The sequence below is a fragment of the Anoplopoma fimbria genome, chromosome 15, assembly GCF_027596085.1.
Source record: "Anoplopoma fimbria isolate UVic2021 breed Golden Eagle Sablefish chromosome 15, Afim_UVic_2022, whole genome shotgun sequence".
Taxonomy (NCBI): Eukaryota; Metazoa; Chordata; class Actinopteri; order Perciformes; family Anoplopomatidae; genus Anoplopoma; species Anoplopoma fimbria.
The window spans coordinates 20,021,639-20,035,802 of NC_072463.1; the positions used below are offsets into that span (position 1 = coordinate 20,021,639).

Consider the following 14,164-nt stretch of genomic DNA (forward strand, 5'->3'; position numbering starts at 1 on the left):
ATTACAGTTCATCTTGAGGGGGCATGAATGCCTGTACCTTGTTTAATGTCAAATCTTTCATAACCAAAGTCATAAAGACTCATCCTCTGGGCACCATGATGGTCTGTACAGAATGGCGATCAGTCCAATAGTTGTTAAGATATTTCAGTCTGGACTGAAGTGGTGGACCGTCATTGAAGCCATTCCGCTAATACGACTAAAAACCCAAAGCTACATCTCATGTTTTCATACAACAAAAATGATACCTATAGCTGTTTATTCGAGATATGTAAAATTCTTAATATGCAGGTCTAGTTTTGTATGGTATATCATTACATCTCCAGACAGCAGTTGGAAACGCTCTTCAAATAAAGGTTCATAAATACATATTTGATGGGAAGTGCCACTGTTCAAAAGTTTTGGATTGAAGTTTTACAGATAATTTGTACACCATAAAAACTGGATATGTGTAGCTAATGCCTCTCAGCTCTCAGCAGCTTTTCTGGACTTGCATGGCGGGTTGTCATAAACTATTGTGCTCTGTATGATCTTCGTTTTTTATTTGAAGATGAGGAATTTGAAAATTTCAAAAGATTAATAAGGAGGTTGATTAATAAAGATTAATGGAGGGTGATACCTGATGTTGTGACGGACACAGCTTCCGTTGTCCTCCTCCTCCTGATGTCACTCCGGGGCTGGTATGCACAGGAGACATTAGTCTGCCTGTGGGGACACAAACAGAGAGAGACAACGTTACTCAAAAAATGATGATGCAGCTCCCGCCCACAATACACACATAAACATGTAGAAATCTAATATATTTCACAAAAGTCGATAAAAGCCAGCAAGGCATTTCTGCAGACACAGCAGTTTACATTTAGTCTCAGTATGGTGCGTATTTTGCCACATCTTAATTTTTCTTCATTAATACATATTTTCACTGGAGAGAATATTCGATGAGGAGAGGTGGCGGGTGCATGTGGCTGAGTCATTGCAGAGTTCACATAAACAAATTACACCTGCTCTATGGCTCCTGTGTCATATGTCAGGAGCCCTGAAATAGGAAAAGCCCCCCCACAAGCTTAATAGCCCTGACTTCAGAAATGTAAAGTTAAGGTCAAGGTCCGTTCCATCACTCTGGGGGGATGTGGTGGGTGCAGTGTGTATGTTTGTGCCTGGGAGGAGGGGGACAGACGGAGTGAAAGAGAGAGAAGAGAGTTAGTGCTACGATAAGATATGGCAGAAAAAGAGATTTAAGTTGAAATCTTGCACATTCTTTTTGTAATACAAGACTAGACTGCATCTCAGAGAGGATTTAATGAACAATATGGTGTGCTGTTTGAAAGAAAATGCCAATAAGCATAGCTTGTAACTGACAGATGAGAGCTCCTTGTTAACCAGAGCGGCTCATCTTGGACTGCAGGCTACATAAAGCCCACAACCCTAACAGGCACATGCTACAATAGGGCCCCGTCAGGGAAGCCTTTTAACAGGCAGCATGTTCCATGACCTCAACACCCATAAATCACATGACGGGTGTGTAGTGGCGGGGTGTCGAGAGCTGTGCGAGGCATGCTTTGAGCGAAGTCTCTATGTTGTATAATCAATAGATATAAAAATAAATGGCCTGACCGTTATTCTCTCGCTGCTACCCCTCTCTAATAAAATCCCAGTAATGCATATTTCATTTACTTTTATACTTATTGATTACCTGTACTCCAGTTAGTAAATCACGCGCCTATCGATCCCTCAATCGTACCTCTGTCGGACAGCACATAACCAGCCATTTGCGCCCCTGATAAAGAGCTCAGGCATTGAACTCCCAACAGTAAATCTTTGCAAACTAACTTTTTAATTCCAAAATCGATCCCCGTTTAAACGTCGCATTATTTCATGAGGCACGCCTGCGGTAATAAATGTAATACCCTGATGCATTTGGTCTTAATGTATGGAGGTCCATCCCTCCATCTCTTCCCTCATTACACCGAGGCCGAGGCACTCAAGGGCCCCTGCAGCCTGGAGGGAGGCGAGGGCCCTCCCCGGCTGCTGAGAGCTGAGAGGCACAGAAGCTCAGGGGCCGCCAGGAGCCCACTGAGACATTTGGGAACAATGCTTATCAAACATGAGAATACCATCAGCTGGCTCATTAACCAAGGCAAAACACCACCATCATCTCAGAACCCAAAGGCTTTTAATAAGCATGTTACGTGGCTCAGTTAAAAACTGAGAGAAGTGGTAAAAAAAAGCACAACACTGTTTTTTATTACTTAACATCTGTTACTTCATCAGTTTTAACAGCGTGACAGATGTTAGCCAGTTGTTTTGTCCCTAAATATACAGAAACTGTGATGAGAAAAAAAAGATTGACTTAGAGGCAATGAGCAATGAAAAAACAAGTAATATGTAATGAAGCTGGCCAACAACAACTCAATTCTACCAAAGACACAAGGACACTGAGGTAAAAGTCTCCAAGATAGATTTTTTCAGGTCATATGAGACGCTTTCGATGCAGTGCAGTCCCTTAGGGTACAAACTAAAACACTGACACAGGGTCAATTGTAATTTTGAGGCCCACACCCAAAAGCAAATATATCAATTAAAAAGAATAAATCAAAAGAGCAGGGAGGAGCCGCAGTTACAAAATGGCCATCTATTTTCATTAGGGTACATGGTACTTCAGGTGTGAGCAGGATCTCAAGATTAATAGAGGTATTCAAATGAATCAGAAAGGATTAGGGTCTCCAGGGAACATAATCAATAGCTCCAAATCAATAATCAATAGGCCACTCACACCAATATACTTACTGCTGACACCGAGATCTCACAATTAAAATGAAAACTGGGAAGGGAGTGGCGTAAGACTATGATTTATCTCACAGCACAAGTGTCATTTAGAAATAAATAAGTCAATAGATAAAAGCTGCGGCTGCCTGGCTCAGGTGGGAGGCAGTTATGCATTTTAACGTGGTTGCCGGCCCCGAGCATTACAGCCAAATCCCACAAAGCATTGCACCTATTCACACGCCGATACGAGGATAAACAGCATGCAACCTCATACCGCCTTTACCACTTAACATCAAATCTCTGATTGTCGCCGTCAACTCGCTGCAAACAGGAGATGACAGCTTTTATTAATACAGTATCATTTCAACCTGGCCGCAGTACAAGATTAATGCTTACACTCTGCCCACAGAGAAAACACTTTTCTCTCAAGGGTGTTTAGAAACAAAGAAAAGTCAGATGTATGGGGGAGCTCAGCGCTAGAAATCGATCATTCCTGTAAGATGCTCGAAAGAAATGAAAATTTAGTGAAGTGAGATCAGGAGAGGACCTTTACAAGTTTGTTAAGAGAATGCATGAGCAATAATAGCATTCCTCATTGTCATACAGAACAATAACTGTAACTGATGCTGTGTTTGCATGTGAATGTGTGTTTTGGAGGAAGTTAAATGAGGTAAATGGGTGCCATGTGTGCAGAGCTGAGCCCGTAAGGACAGAGCAGCCATCTCACTGGAGAGTGGATTTGAGCAGCTTGGGGAGATGGATTCAGCTTGTGCCGTCCGACGGGACACATCAGAAGCCCCTCTCGTCAATCCCCCCTCTCTCCCTCATTCATTTGGGAGTATGATTTATACTTTTTGAAGTGAAGGGTCTTGAATCCCACTATAAAGGAATTAAGAGGTCTCCCCTGAGTCCGCCATTCAAATGAGAGCATGGCAGGGATATGAGGGCTTTTTAATAGAGAGAAATTAGTATTCACAATGCCTCAAACTGGAATCTGAAGGAACCTTTCAGGTGGAGAAGAAAGGGCCAGTTTAGAAGAGAAAGCCCTAAGAAGTCGGGGGCTTTTCATAGCAGTCGTGTTTTTGCCCCTCATCAAGGAGTGATGGAGCGCTCTGTGAAATAACCCAAGAGAGAGGGAGGAAGAAGAGTGTGTGTGAAACAAAATTAAGAATGCACCATAAATAGGCAGAGTGGAAACAATACAATGAGGAGTCCCACAGACTCGAGGCCAGGGGGGCTAAGCGGCTTCTCAATAGTCCCCCATGCAGATCCAACAGTTCCGGGGATGACTGGGAGCGATGTGGTGCTTTGACAAAGATCTTTTGGATAAACCTTTATTTTATTTATTTTTTATTTTTTGTGTAGTCCCAGAAATGCAGGGAGTTGAATCCGCATTACAACTATGTCAACACGTAGTATTTCTCTATTTGGGAACGCTGACCTTGAAAACTATTTAAATTGAAGTATTGCCGCATCCAACTGTAGCGGTCTATTGTCAGTTCAGCTCAGACTTCGGCCCAGGATCAACACTAATCTTCTGCTTAGGGTCCTGGAGACCAGGGTCTCACTGACCTCACACATAAGTAACGTCACTGTGTATGAAGGCATACGATTGATTACTTCATGAGTGACTTTTTGGCAACAAAATGAAAGTATATTTGTTCATGCATAGCACATGTTAAGCATGATTGATTACCCTATTTGGTGTAACAACAATGCTTTATTAACAATTCAATACTTTTCTGCAAATTGGGTTTTAATAAAGGTCAAAAGAAGAGAAAAATGTACATTTGAAGACTGATTTTGTAATTATTATTATTATTATTTTGAGACATACAGCATTTTAATCTGTTAGCGCTCAAGCAATGGGGACATAAAGCAAATGAGAACAAAATGGATATGATACCATGGATGTGCGTACAGACATTGAAATATGTGCAATATATTATATACCACAACAAAGAATATTCATCAGATTAAATCCTCCAATATTGTATTTGTAACATGAAACATACCTTGAATTCAATAATTTATGCAGAAAAACTGGGCTAACAATTAACTCCTGTAAAGTCACACAGTCTCTGAGGCATCATCTTAACAAAGATTACTCTAGTTAAAATTGACCTATGCTTCGTAACTGATTTATTTAAATGAAATGGCCATAGACTTGTCCATCAATATATTGAGCTTTGATTGAAAACACTGAATGGTGTCTCCAATAGGCCCTTGAAAGGCTGAGATATTTAACGTGTGGCATCAACTACCTGTTTCTGCAGATTGAGGAGGAACATCTGAGATGGGAGCTCTCTGACATCATGTCAATAGGACACACTGGTAATGGGCACAAAGGGCTCAACTGGAAATTGAAAGTACCAATAACATTTAGATTTTTGCATTTTCACCATTAAAGTCTGAACAGACTAGGGTCAAAAAGATAAAGCTTGTACTGCAACATACCTGGCTTCGATCTCGTTTCCCAACAGAAGGCAGCCAAAAGCTAAAAGGAAATAATCAAAGGAAAATCACAAAATGATGATGGAAACAGATGGACTTAATACCACCAGAGTTCTATATCAATTTAAGAGTTTTAACCAGTATATCTTACTCTCTCTGGTAAGGATCTTGAGAGAAGTGTCTCAGTCTTTCTACAAAGACTGGCACGCCGTTGCCCTGTCATACACAAATCAAAGATACACAGTAAGAAACAAAGACTATAAGAACGGTATAACTGTGTTATACAAAAATGGAAGATGCTTTAACCTTGCTTGGAAGTCGCCTCCTGTCCTTCCTAATGCAGCAGGCAGCAGAGCCAGGCACTCGCTTAAGGGGTGAACGATACCGATATCCTGCAACCGCACAAAGCACATTTATCTTCCTGTGTTGCAAAATGATTAGAAATGAAATTAATGTTGGTAAGAATTTGTGTCTTAAGCACAAAACCGTCATCCACTACCTCTCTGGGAGGGCCGTGCTGGTTGCAGGAAGGTAGGCGGAGGCCGGTTATCCTCGAGGGAAAGCTGGCCGTCTGACTCCCAGCTGGGCAGCAGGCCGGCCACACCCTTCCCGACTCCACAGTCCCCCTCGAAGAACCAGTCACTCTGCTCGTCATCGCCTGTACACAGGGAGAGGGAAGAAGTTGCATCACTCAGCATGTCTCTGCTGCAGTCTGCTGCATGTTTCTGGCATATTTGCTGAATGCAGAAGTAAAAAAGTACTATTGTAGGACTTCGATCCACCTTCAAGTACGGTTGAGGATAATTTTGAAATCACAAATAATACAAAACACTGATATTCTGTTTTTTTTAATCATATAATTTGGGAGAAGCTGATGGTCCTACAAACTCCAGTGTAGCTTGAGCTGACACGTGGTTGCATCTTTTTCGGGTAAACTGCACCTTTAATTAAACACAACCAACCACACATCACCAGTCTCGTCCCTAGACGGCAAGCTCTTCTCAGGCCTGTCAGTCAGCAAAGAACACGCAGAAACCATGCCTCTCACAGTCAAGGTGTAGTGACAACTGTTAAATCAGAGGCCGCCTGGCCCCACCACGGCTAATGAGATTAGCAAAGGCTTCAGCGCTCATTAACACGACATGACAACGTCTTATTAGAGTCGCCTGGGTGCCCAGCAACCAGCCCATTGTATGGAAACCTCCCTCTCTCTAGTCCCAGCATTCCCTCAGAGTCGAGCAGGTTATTGTCCAAATATGTGAGCTCCAAATCTAATTCTGAACCACAATAAGTGATGAAGCTGTTTTATAGTTCAAGGTATGTTAACAGTGTTATTGTTTTAATACCTTGTCTTCCCTCATCATTGGTGAACAGACCAGGGTCACTGCTGCATGTGCTGCTGGTTTCCCTGCAAAGAAAAGAAGAAAAACAACACATGTGAATGATGCTCACCGACCTGTTTGTTTAATATAAATGACATTTGATGATGTAGAGCTCTGCTTTGAATTGTCATCTCAAACCTGCTGGGTTATTTGGGTCAGATAATACTATAGCATCTGAAAAGTGAACAATGTCAATCAAAAATGTACATGCCCCTGTAATGTCAATATTTAACATGTAGCATTCAATAATAAAAATAATGGAGAAGTCTGGTGCTAGAGGTCGACATAAATGGAAATGACACAAAAAGACAGAGAGTGCAGTGTTCTCCCTTGTTGCGATAGCAAACACAAAGGCACGAGGAGAGGCTCTGATCGAAGCCACTGAGTGACATGCACAATCTAATTGAATATCCTCCGCTGTCAGCTCCAATCTAATCTGGCCTGCGTTGTGGAGGATGACAGGAGAGCGAAACACATTCCCCTGCCCGCCCCTCCCTCTGGGTGTGCCCCACGCACAGAGCGACCCACAGGCGTGCAGCCTCCACACAACAACTGGCCAACATCTGCTGTGTGGGCTGCCACTGCTTACTGCCTAGAACGCTCCATCGCTGCTCCTCTCCACACCCCCGGGGCAACCCCTGTTACAATGCCTCCACACCCTTTGTGCCCCCTCTGCTACCCCAGACCACCCTGGGTTTCTCTGCCTTTCTCACACCTCGGCCACCTTGAACTGAGACCTCCAGACACTCCAAGGTCATGGAGGGGGATCAGGGGAGGGGTGGAGGAGACACAGATGGAGGGACAAAAAAAGGATTTCCTCTCTCTGACAATGCTGACTTGTAACAAGAAAATGTTATAAATACTATTATAAATACTATTCTTTTTCTAAAAGACCAGTTCTGAATACAAGTTAGCTTTAATGACAAGTCACATCATTGCACTGGGTGACAATGGGATCCTTCAAAATATACAGTATATTTTGTCGCATCCTACTGCCATAAATGCTCACATATTTGTATTAATCCGCATGTGAATTAGTCCCCAATAAACACTTTATTTACTTAAAATTCTACAGTGCTCACCTGTTTTGGGGAGGCACCTTAACTTAAATTAAAACAACATTCAGCCGGCTAATGTTCAACTGTAGTCCCTTAATTTATTTGTGACACGATTTATTTAAATTTTTGTCTTATTTTAGAACAAATCTTATTTTTGTGACATTTGTAGACCATAAGAAAGATATACAATACCATCTATGACTTTAAATAAAATACATTTCGATTCAAACTACTTTGTGAGAGAAAGGAGGATTGATGCTCTTGATTGCCTTGCATTTTGCTTCTTGTTTTTCCAATGCTGACCTTGCTTACAGGAGAAAGCTGGAGGGTCAGATATGCGCTGATACGCTGCTTTGCCATATTGCAGAGGCCTCTAAGTGACGGCAGGATCTGAAAAAAGGTCCGTCCAGCATGCGTGTCTTCCTGGCCAGATGGTCCTGCATCATCTCCCTTCACATCCGCAAGAAGCAGATGTGAGAGGGAGCAGGCCTCTGGAGGATGTCTGGCCTAGTCAAGCAGTCCTGGACCGTCCCTCCACCCTGTCCCTCCACCCCTTCAACCCTCCCTCCAGACTGATACCCCAGGCCTTGGCTCAGCTGTACCCCACCTCTGGACACATTGGCTGGCATCTGGAGCACACAACACTCCAACATCAGTAGAGGACACAGCCACAAGCCCTAGAAAAAAACAAAAACTACTTTGAATTGTACGCTTCATTCTACAGCCTTTCGTAGAAATTAGGAACCAGTGATGATTAACTATTTCCAGAAGTGTGGCAACTTCTTCCACTTTCTAAATAAAAAAAATGTGTTTGCTTCTTTTTGCAGGGATTTAGTTCAAAGTTTGAAAAGAATCACAGGTATAAACAATTAATTAAAGACACCCATTAAGTATTTATCCGTATTAAAGGTGTAATGTGATGTCGCTTGGAGCAGCACAGGGCCAATATGAGACCGTTTCCATTAAGTACTGCCTAATTAATGCCATGAATTATTGAGACCCCCATTTTTCTTAAGACCAAAAGAAACACCTCTTCTTTTCTCAGCAGTGACCTTTGCCAAGAAAAGTTGACACAAACATTTTGTGCAAACTTGGTCTTTGGCTCACACACGCGCTTCTCCCAGTCATAAGATATTCTACTTTGGATTTGGTGCATCAAAACAAATAAGTCTTAATTACATAAAAAACCATATGTCCATGGTGAAACAAAGGCAAGGGCAAAAACTGCACTCCAGTGTTTTAGTGCTGAACTTAAGTCCCCACATGGCCTTATTGTCTCTATACAAGCCAAAGAGGTGAAGCAAAACACAGTATCCAGATGAGCACTAATCATTAGTATATAATCCTCAGCTCCTGGGAGAGGCAGACCAGTTTGCACAGAGATTACAGGCTAGCCGCCATTTATTGAGCCCGGGCTCATTCTGCAAAGGAATAAAGAAGAGGCAGAGACGGAGGGGGGGCAAAGCGCTGATAACAATGGATCTGTGGGCTCTTCAAACAAGCCGCCCCAACCCAAATCCATGCCCTCTTCCATGGGTGTCTGATTATAAGGTTATCCCACCATCCCCGAGCTGCAGTAATTGGATTAGTCTCAGAGATTTATGAAAATTAACTTCGGCAAATGCTGCACTGCTTTTCCCAAAAATTCCTCATAGAGTTTTCAAAATATAAATTACAGCACGAATAAGCCAAGTGTGAGAAAGGCACGCACAATGGCTTTGTTTTGGTTTCTGGTAGTAGCATTAGCAGCTCACAGCTGGAGACGGAGGCTAAGCCCAGGACAGCGTCTACACACAGGTGAGGCCTGCTTGCTGGGCCAGCCTGGGTGCCAGGTGGCCTCACTGCCAGCAGGCTGGGCCAGGTCTAATCAAGGATGTGGAGCCCAACTGGAGCTGCCAACATCTGCTCCCCTTGAACTTGGGTGGCTGAAGGCAAAGCTCCGCTCTGTATGCACATAAGAGGCGTGACCTTGAGGAGAGGCATGTTCTAAAAGACCAGACAGTCCGTACGAAGAAGGTAAATAGAAAGAATGGAGACTAAAGGAATTCGACTTATTCAAAAGTAATTTCAACAATGGCATCTGTGTCTGACATTAAATGGACCGCACACTCTGAGTATAAATATTGCTGTTGTACCTCTGTCAACTCCTCATCACTGCTGCCATTTGTTCGTATCCTTTGCCTCCGCTACAATTTATCCATTAGATTGTTGAGCCCTCAGTACAGTGTGGCAGTCTACTGAGCAGCAATCAAGACCGTTGGCATTGTGTAAGTGAGAAATGATTGACAGTGTGCCATGGTGTTCCCATTTATTTCTTCTCCGGAGCTGTTTTCTGTCAGAACGGCTATTGATTTTTCCATAAAGTAAGAAAACAAGTGCCGTTTAGGGGCTAGGGAGGTCAGCACAAATTAAACCAGATGATGTAAAGCCTTCTGTCTGCTCAATTATCGGTTACCGCAAATGCCTTCTTCTTACAAGTTTTATATGATCAACAGATAATGAGATCAGCAAAGGAAATACATTTTGCATGAGCATGGCAAGAAATTGAGAATGAGAGATCCCAGGATTAAAAGACTTACTGAATGTTATTTAAGCATGAAACCGAACTAAACTGCCCACCTTTTCTATTTATCAGTTAATTATGCATGTGAACCATATGAGGTATAAAGTGCCATAACACCAATTATACATTCTGAAATGATATATATTTTAAGTTTGATCACCCTTAAAGGTGAACAAGTTTGATATGCAAACATAGTTGTCATTCTAATGATAAATAACAGTGGAATGGAAACAATTTGTCAATTAAATGTGTTTTAAAGCCACACTAGCAGCATGGCTCTGTCCACTTCTTTGAGCTAGACTAAAATATCTCAACAACTGTTAAATGGGTTGCCTAACATTTTGTCGTCCCCAGAGGATGAAGCCAAATAACTAAAGTGATCAACTGACTTTTCCCCTAGCTAGACCAACAGGTCAAATTTTCCATTTTTTCAGGGAAATATATCAACATCTACTGGATGGATTGGCACCACATTTAGTATTATATTATGGTAGCCTTTTGTCTTATGTTAAGAGCCTTAGAATAAAAGTACCTTATTGTTGGAAGGTACTGCACTTACAAATGTGCCTCGTCAATAAAATATATGATGTTTTGGACTGCTGCTTTTGAGAAAATAATAGAATACGTTTGAAGACATTAACATTAGCTCAATGAAATAACAGTTTCCTAATTCAAAAGACTAAATGATTTATAGAAAATCATCAGATTAACCAAAACAGTAAATAATTGTTAGTTGCAGCTCTTTATAACAAAAAACACTGGGGCAAGGTGACGGCTTAATGGTATTATCAGTCGTTTTGGAAGAAAAAACGTAACATTTAGCCTTTTTGATTCCATAGCATATTGTAATCGCTTCGCTGAACTAATATAATGCCACTCTCTGCTGCCAGTTACAGCCACATTTAGTTTTTCTAAATAAAATGCACACAAGAGGGTGCACTCTGGGACACTGGGACAGGCCAATCTTTAATTACCCAGCCCTAGAAAGGAATTCATTTCAAAACAAATCAATACCACACCAAGTCACTTATTTATTTGTGACAATATTTCTCGAAAGGAAATAATGAGCTGGCAGATGCCCGGAGGCATAACTATCAAAGATCCCTCCCTGGTGATCATTTCAGCTATAGGAGATGAAGATGAAGCAACTCTATCATTCATTTTTAATGTCAACTCAATACTTTAAAGTGGAGTGGTATGATTGTGATCCTTTTTTTGGTTTAGTTGAGGACATGCTGAATATTGACAAGTGGCTCAATGAAGACAGCCAGTATAGATCATCTTAAATGTCGCCTTGTTTAATTGCTCCTGTCTGATAGTAGTTATGCCCATGACTTTTATGTTATGGGTTTAACTACCTTGGTAACTTTCCATTTAAAGGGTAAAAAGGGCTTTAAGAGTTTTGAGCTCCTTTTTCAGTATGGTTTTAATCCTGACTTTTTAAACAATGACAGGGTTAACATTTGGCTCGTCGCAATGCTGTAAATTAAATGTAGATTTTTTTTTTATTGTGATTTCTCCTATAAATAATGAACCTTGGCTTCTTATTTAATCCCAAATATGGGATGGATCTTTTCCTATAAGGCCTAATTAGGTAACAACATTGTAATTAAAGAAGGGTAAGGTGTGACACAAACATAAAAACAAAAAGAGGAAGAAAATACAGATATCAAACATTACCCCTCAGACATCTTCTCATCTGCAGCATCTCTGTGTTCCTTGGCCATCTTTCTCTTCCAGCACTCCTTTCCCATCAGCCTGGCTCCTTCAGTTTGTCGTTCTGCTCCCACGCAACCGCCAGACCTCTTCTTAGATCCCGACAGATTCTGCATCCTAGACGGCCTGTGTCTCCGTTTCCCATCTACACCAGAAACCTTTAACTTCTGCTGCAACCTAACTGTGATGTCTGCGGTCATGCGTTTGACCTTCCTCCGCCTCCTGAGATGCCGACCTGCGTTATTCTCGGTGAAGGAGTCAGACTCTGGCCAGGAGGGCTGCCTAGTCCTGACGGGGCCTCTGATGACGGAGCGCCATCGGTTGGTTGAAGTCACGTCGTCAGAGTCGCTGCAGTTGGCCACAGCGGCAGTGATGGTTGAGGAAGCGTTCTCCCTGTATCCTTTAGTCTCGTCCAAACTGGACTCAGAGGCCTCAATCCAGCATCGTCTGTGCTCCAGCGGATAGAGGGAAGATTCACGATAGCGCTTGCGGCCTCTACGACGCCGGATCTGCCGGCGCCGGTGAAGTGGACTCAGGACCATTTCCTCCCACAGCTCCCCCAGCTTGTTCTGCTCTGAGGTCTGCTCCAGAGCAGACACCAGGTCCTGCACCAGCTCATCCATCATGCTGCTGGAAACCAAAGATCCAACATACAACAGGTGAACTCAAGTCAAAATAAATAGATTAGTCTGACATACAACAACGTGACAATAAACAAAAGCTGAATGTGAAGCTAACGTTAAAGGAAAGCACATTTTGAAACCTAATAGTGACATCACAGACCTTATGACCTTGATTATTGATGATTATATGTGCAGGTGGACGACATGGTGAAATTAGAATCAATATTTATTTGGTTAAAAAATGTATGTGTTTCACAGGTATATGACAATATATACCATGACATCCATTTCTCTATTGTCAGAAATGTTGCCATACCGTTTTATACTGTTATTGCATTCACGTCAATATATCTATGTGTATTGGGCCATTGTGAGCACAGTTGCACATCAATGAGCAGGATGTTTTAGGGCAGTATTTGATTTCTATTTTTTTCCTCAATGTGAAGAAATATCTTGATTTTTCAGGAATTTGATACTATGGATTAGCCAAAAACTCATATTCATGTCAGGTTATTTTAACCATAAAGTATTTTGGATTTTAGAGAAAATGCAAGTATCACATTTTTATCAATAGTGCAACATAACATCACACATAGCCACTTCTGTCCATTATTGAAAGCTGTCTGTAACTGTAGGTATTGCCAAAGGCAATGTGTTGCCTCTGTTCTTCACAGCGGTCTTCTCTCCATAAAATTGTTGAGAACTGATGTAACACAACACACCTAACAAGGAGCTCTCCTTATTGAGATCTAACCTGACCATTGGATTTGACAAATGTCCTGCTATGATCTCCATGTGTGGTTGTGCTCCCTCAACTAAAGATGGGCCAAGCAATGCCAAGGTAATAGCGTTTTCAACCCTGGCTTATTTCATCTTTAAGTGTAGCAGTATAACACTGTGGAGGATCATTCCAAGCTCCCTTTGTTTGATTGCAAAGAAAGCGTTACAATGAAAGCTTTTTTTTCAAGCGTGTGCACATCGACAAAAACACAGCATCCTCATAGCTATCCGAGGAAAGCGACGTGGAAGCTGCACAACATCAGTGCAGCAAAACAACAGCAGATGCAGGCTGGGCTGTCTGCATGCTCTGTGCAGCCTGTGTTACATAACAACATGTAACACGTGAGCTCAGCACAAGGACAGCCTGCACAGCCTGCACAGCCTCACACCTCCCTCCTGCTAGCAATCAGAGAAACACACCGTTCAGCAGCATAGTAACCGTGTCATAATACCACTCACAGCTGCTGCTGCCGCCACCGTGTTTTGGAATAATAGGAAGAGAGTGGACTGTGTTTGTAGCACTCACCAGTCGCAGCTTGTCTTGTTTTGTTTTCTGCACAGCTGGGACACCAGACGCACTTCCGCCCTAGTGTCTAGCCAATCAGGTGTCTCCGACTCGCTGTGACTCTACTGCAAAACAGCCCGTCACACCGCCAGTGTTCATGCAGATAAGGACCGAACAAGTCAGCCTGCTGTGCTGCAGATAACACCCTGGACTTCACCACAGATCAGCCTAACACTCCTGTTACAGGCTAACAAGTTACTGCTGTAAACTATTTTAGAATCCCCTGTGTTACTGCAGTTTCCCTGCAATGTGTCTGTTAT

At 42.3% G+C, this 14,164-nt stretch overlaps 1 protein-coding gene across 5 annotated transcripts in view; it reads right to left on the bottom strand.

The window, feature by feature from the left end:
- The window catches only part of LOC129103367 (G patch domain-containing protein 2-like), a 40,789-nt gene extending 26,870 nt beyond the window's left edge, over positions 1-13,919 (bottom strand). For all 5 annotated transcript variants that reach the window (XR_008531741.1, XM_054613815.1, XM_054613814.1 and 2 more), the window contains exons 1-9: positions 13,866-13,919; positions 11,901-12,566; positions 6,564-6,625; positions 5,717-5,875; positions 5,524-5,609; positions 5,369-5,433; positions 5,221-5,260; positions 5,028-5,119; positions 617-702 (exon numbers count right to left, since the gene is read on the bottom strand). Coding sequence is in view for 4 of the 5 variants with exons in the window: in XM_054613815.1 (XP_054469790.1) it covers positions 617-702; positions 5,028-5,119; positions 5,221-5,260; positions 5,369-5,433; positions 5,524-5,609; positions 5,717-5,875; positions 6,564-6,625; positions 11,901-12,562 (1,252 nt within the window). In the remaining variant the exon portion in view is untranslated. The remainder of the gene's footprint in view (positions 1-616; positions 703-5,027; positions 5,120-5,220; positions 5,261-5,368; positions 5,434-5,523; positions 5,610-5,716; positions 5,876-6,563; positions 6,626-11,900; positions 12,567-13,865) is intronic.
- Between the last annotated feature and the right edge of the window lie 245 nt (positions 13,920-14,164).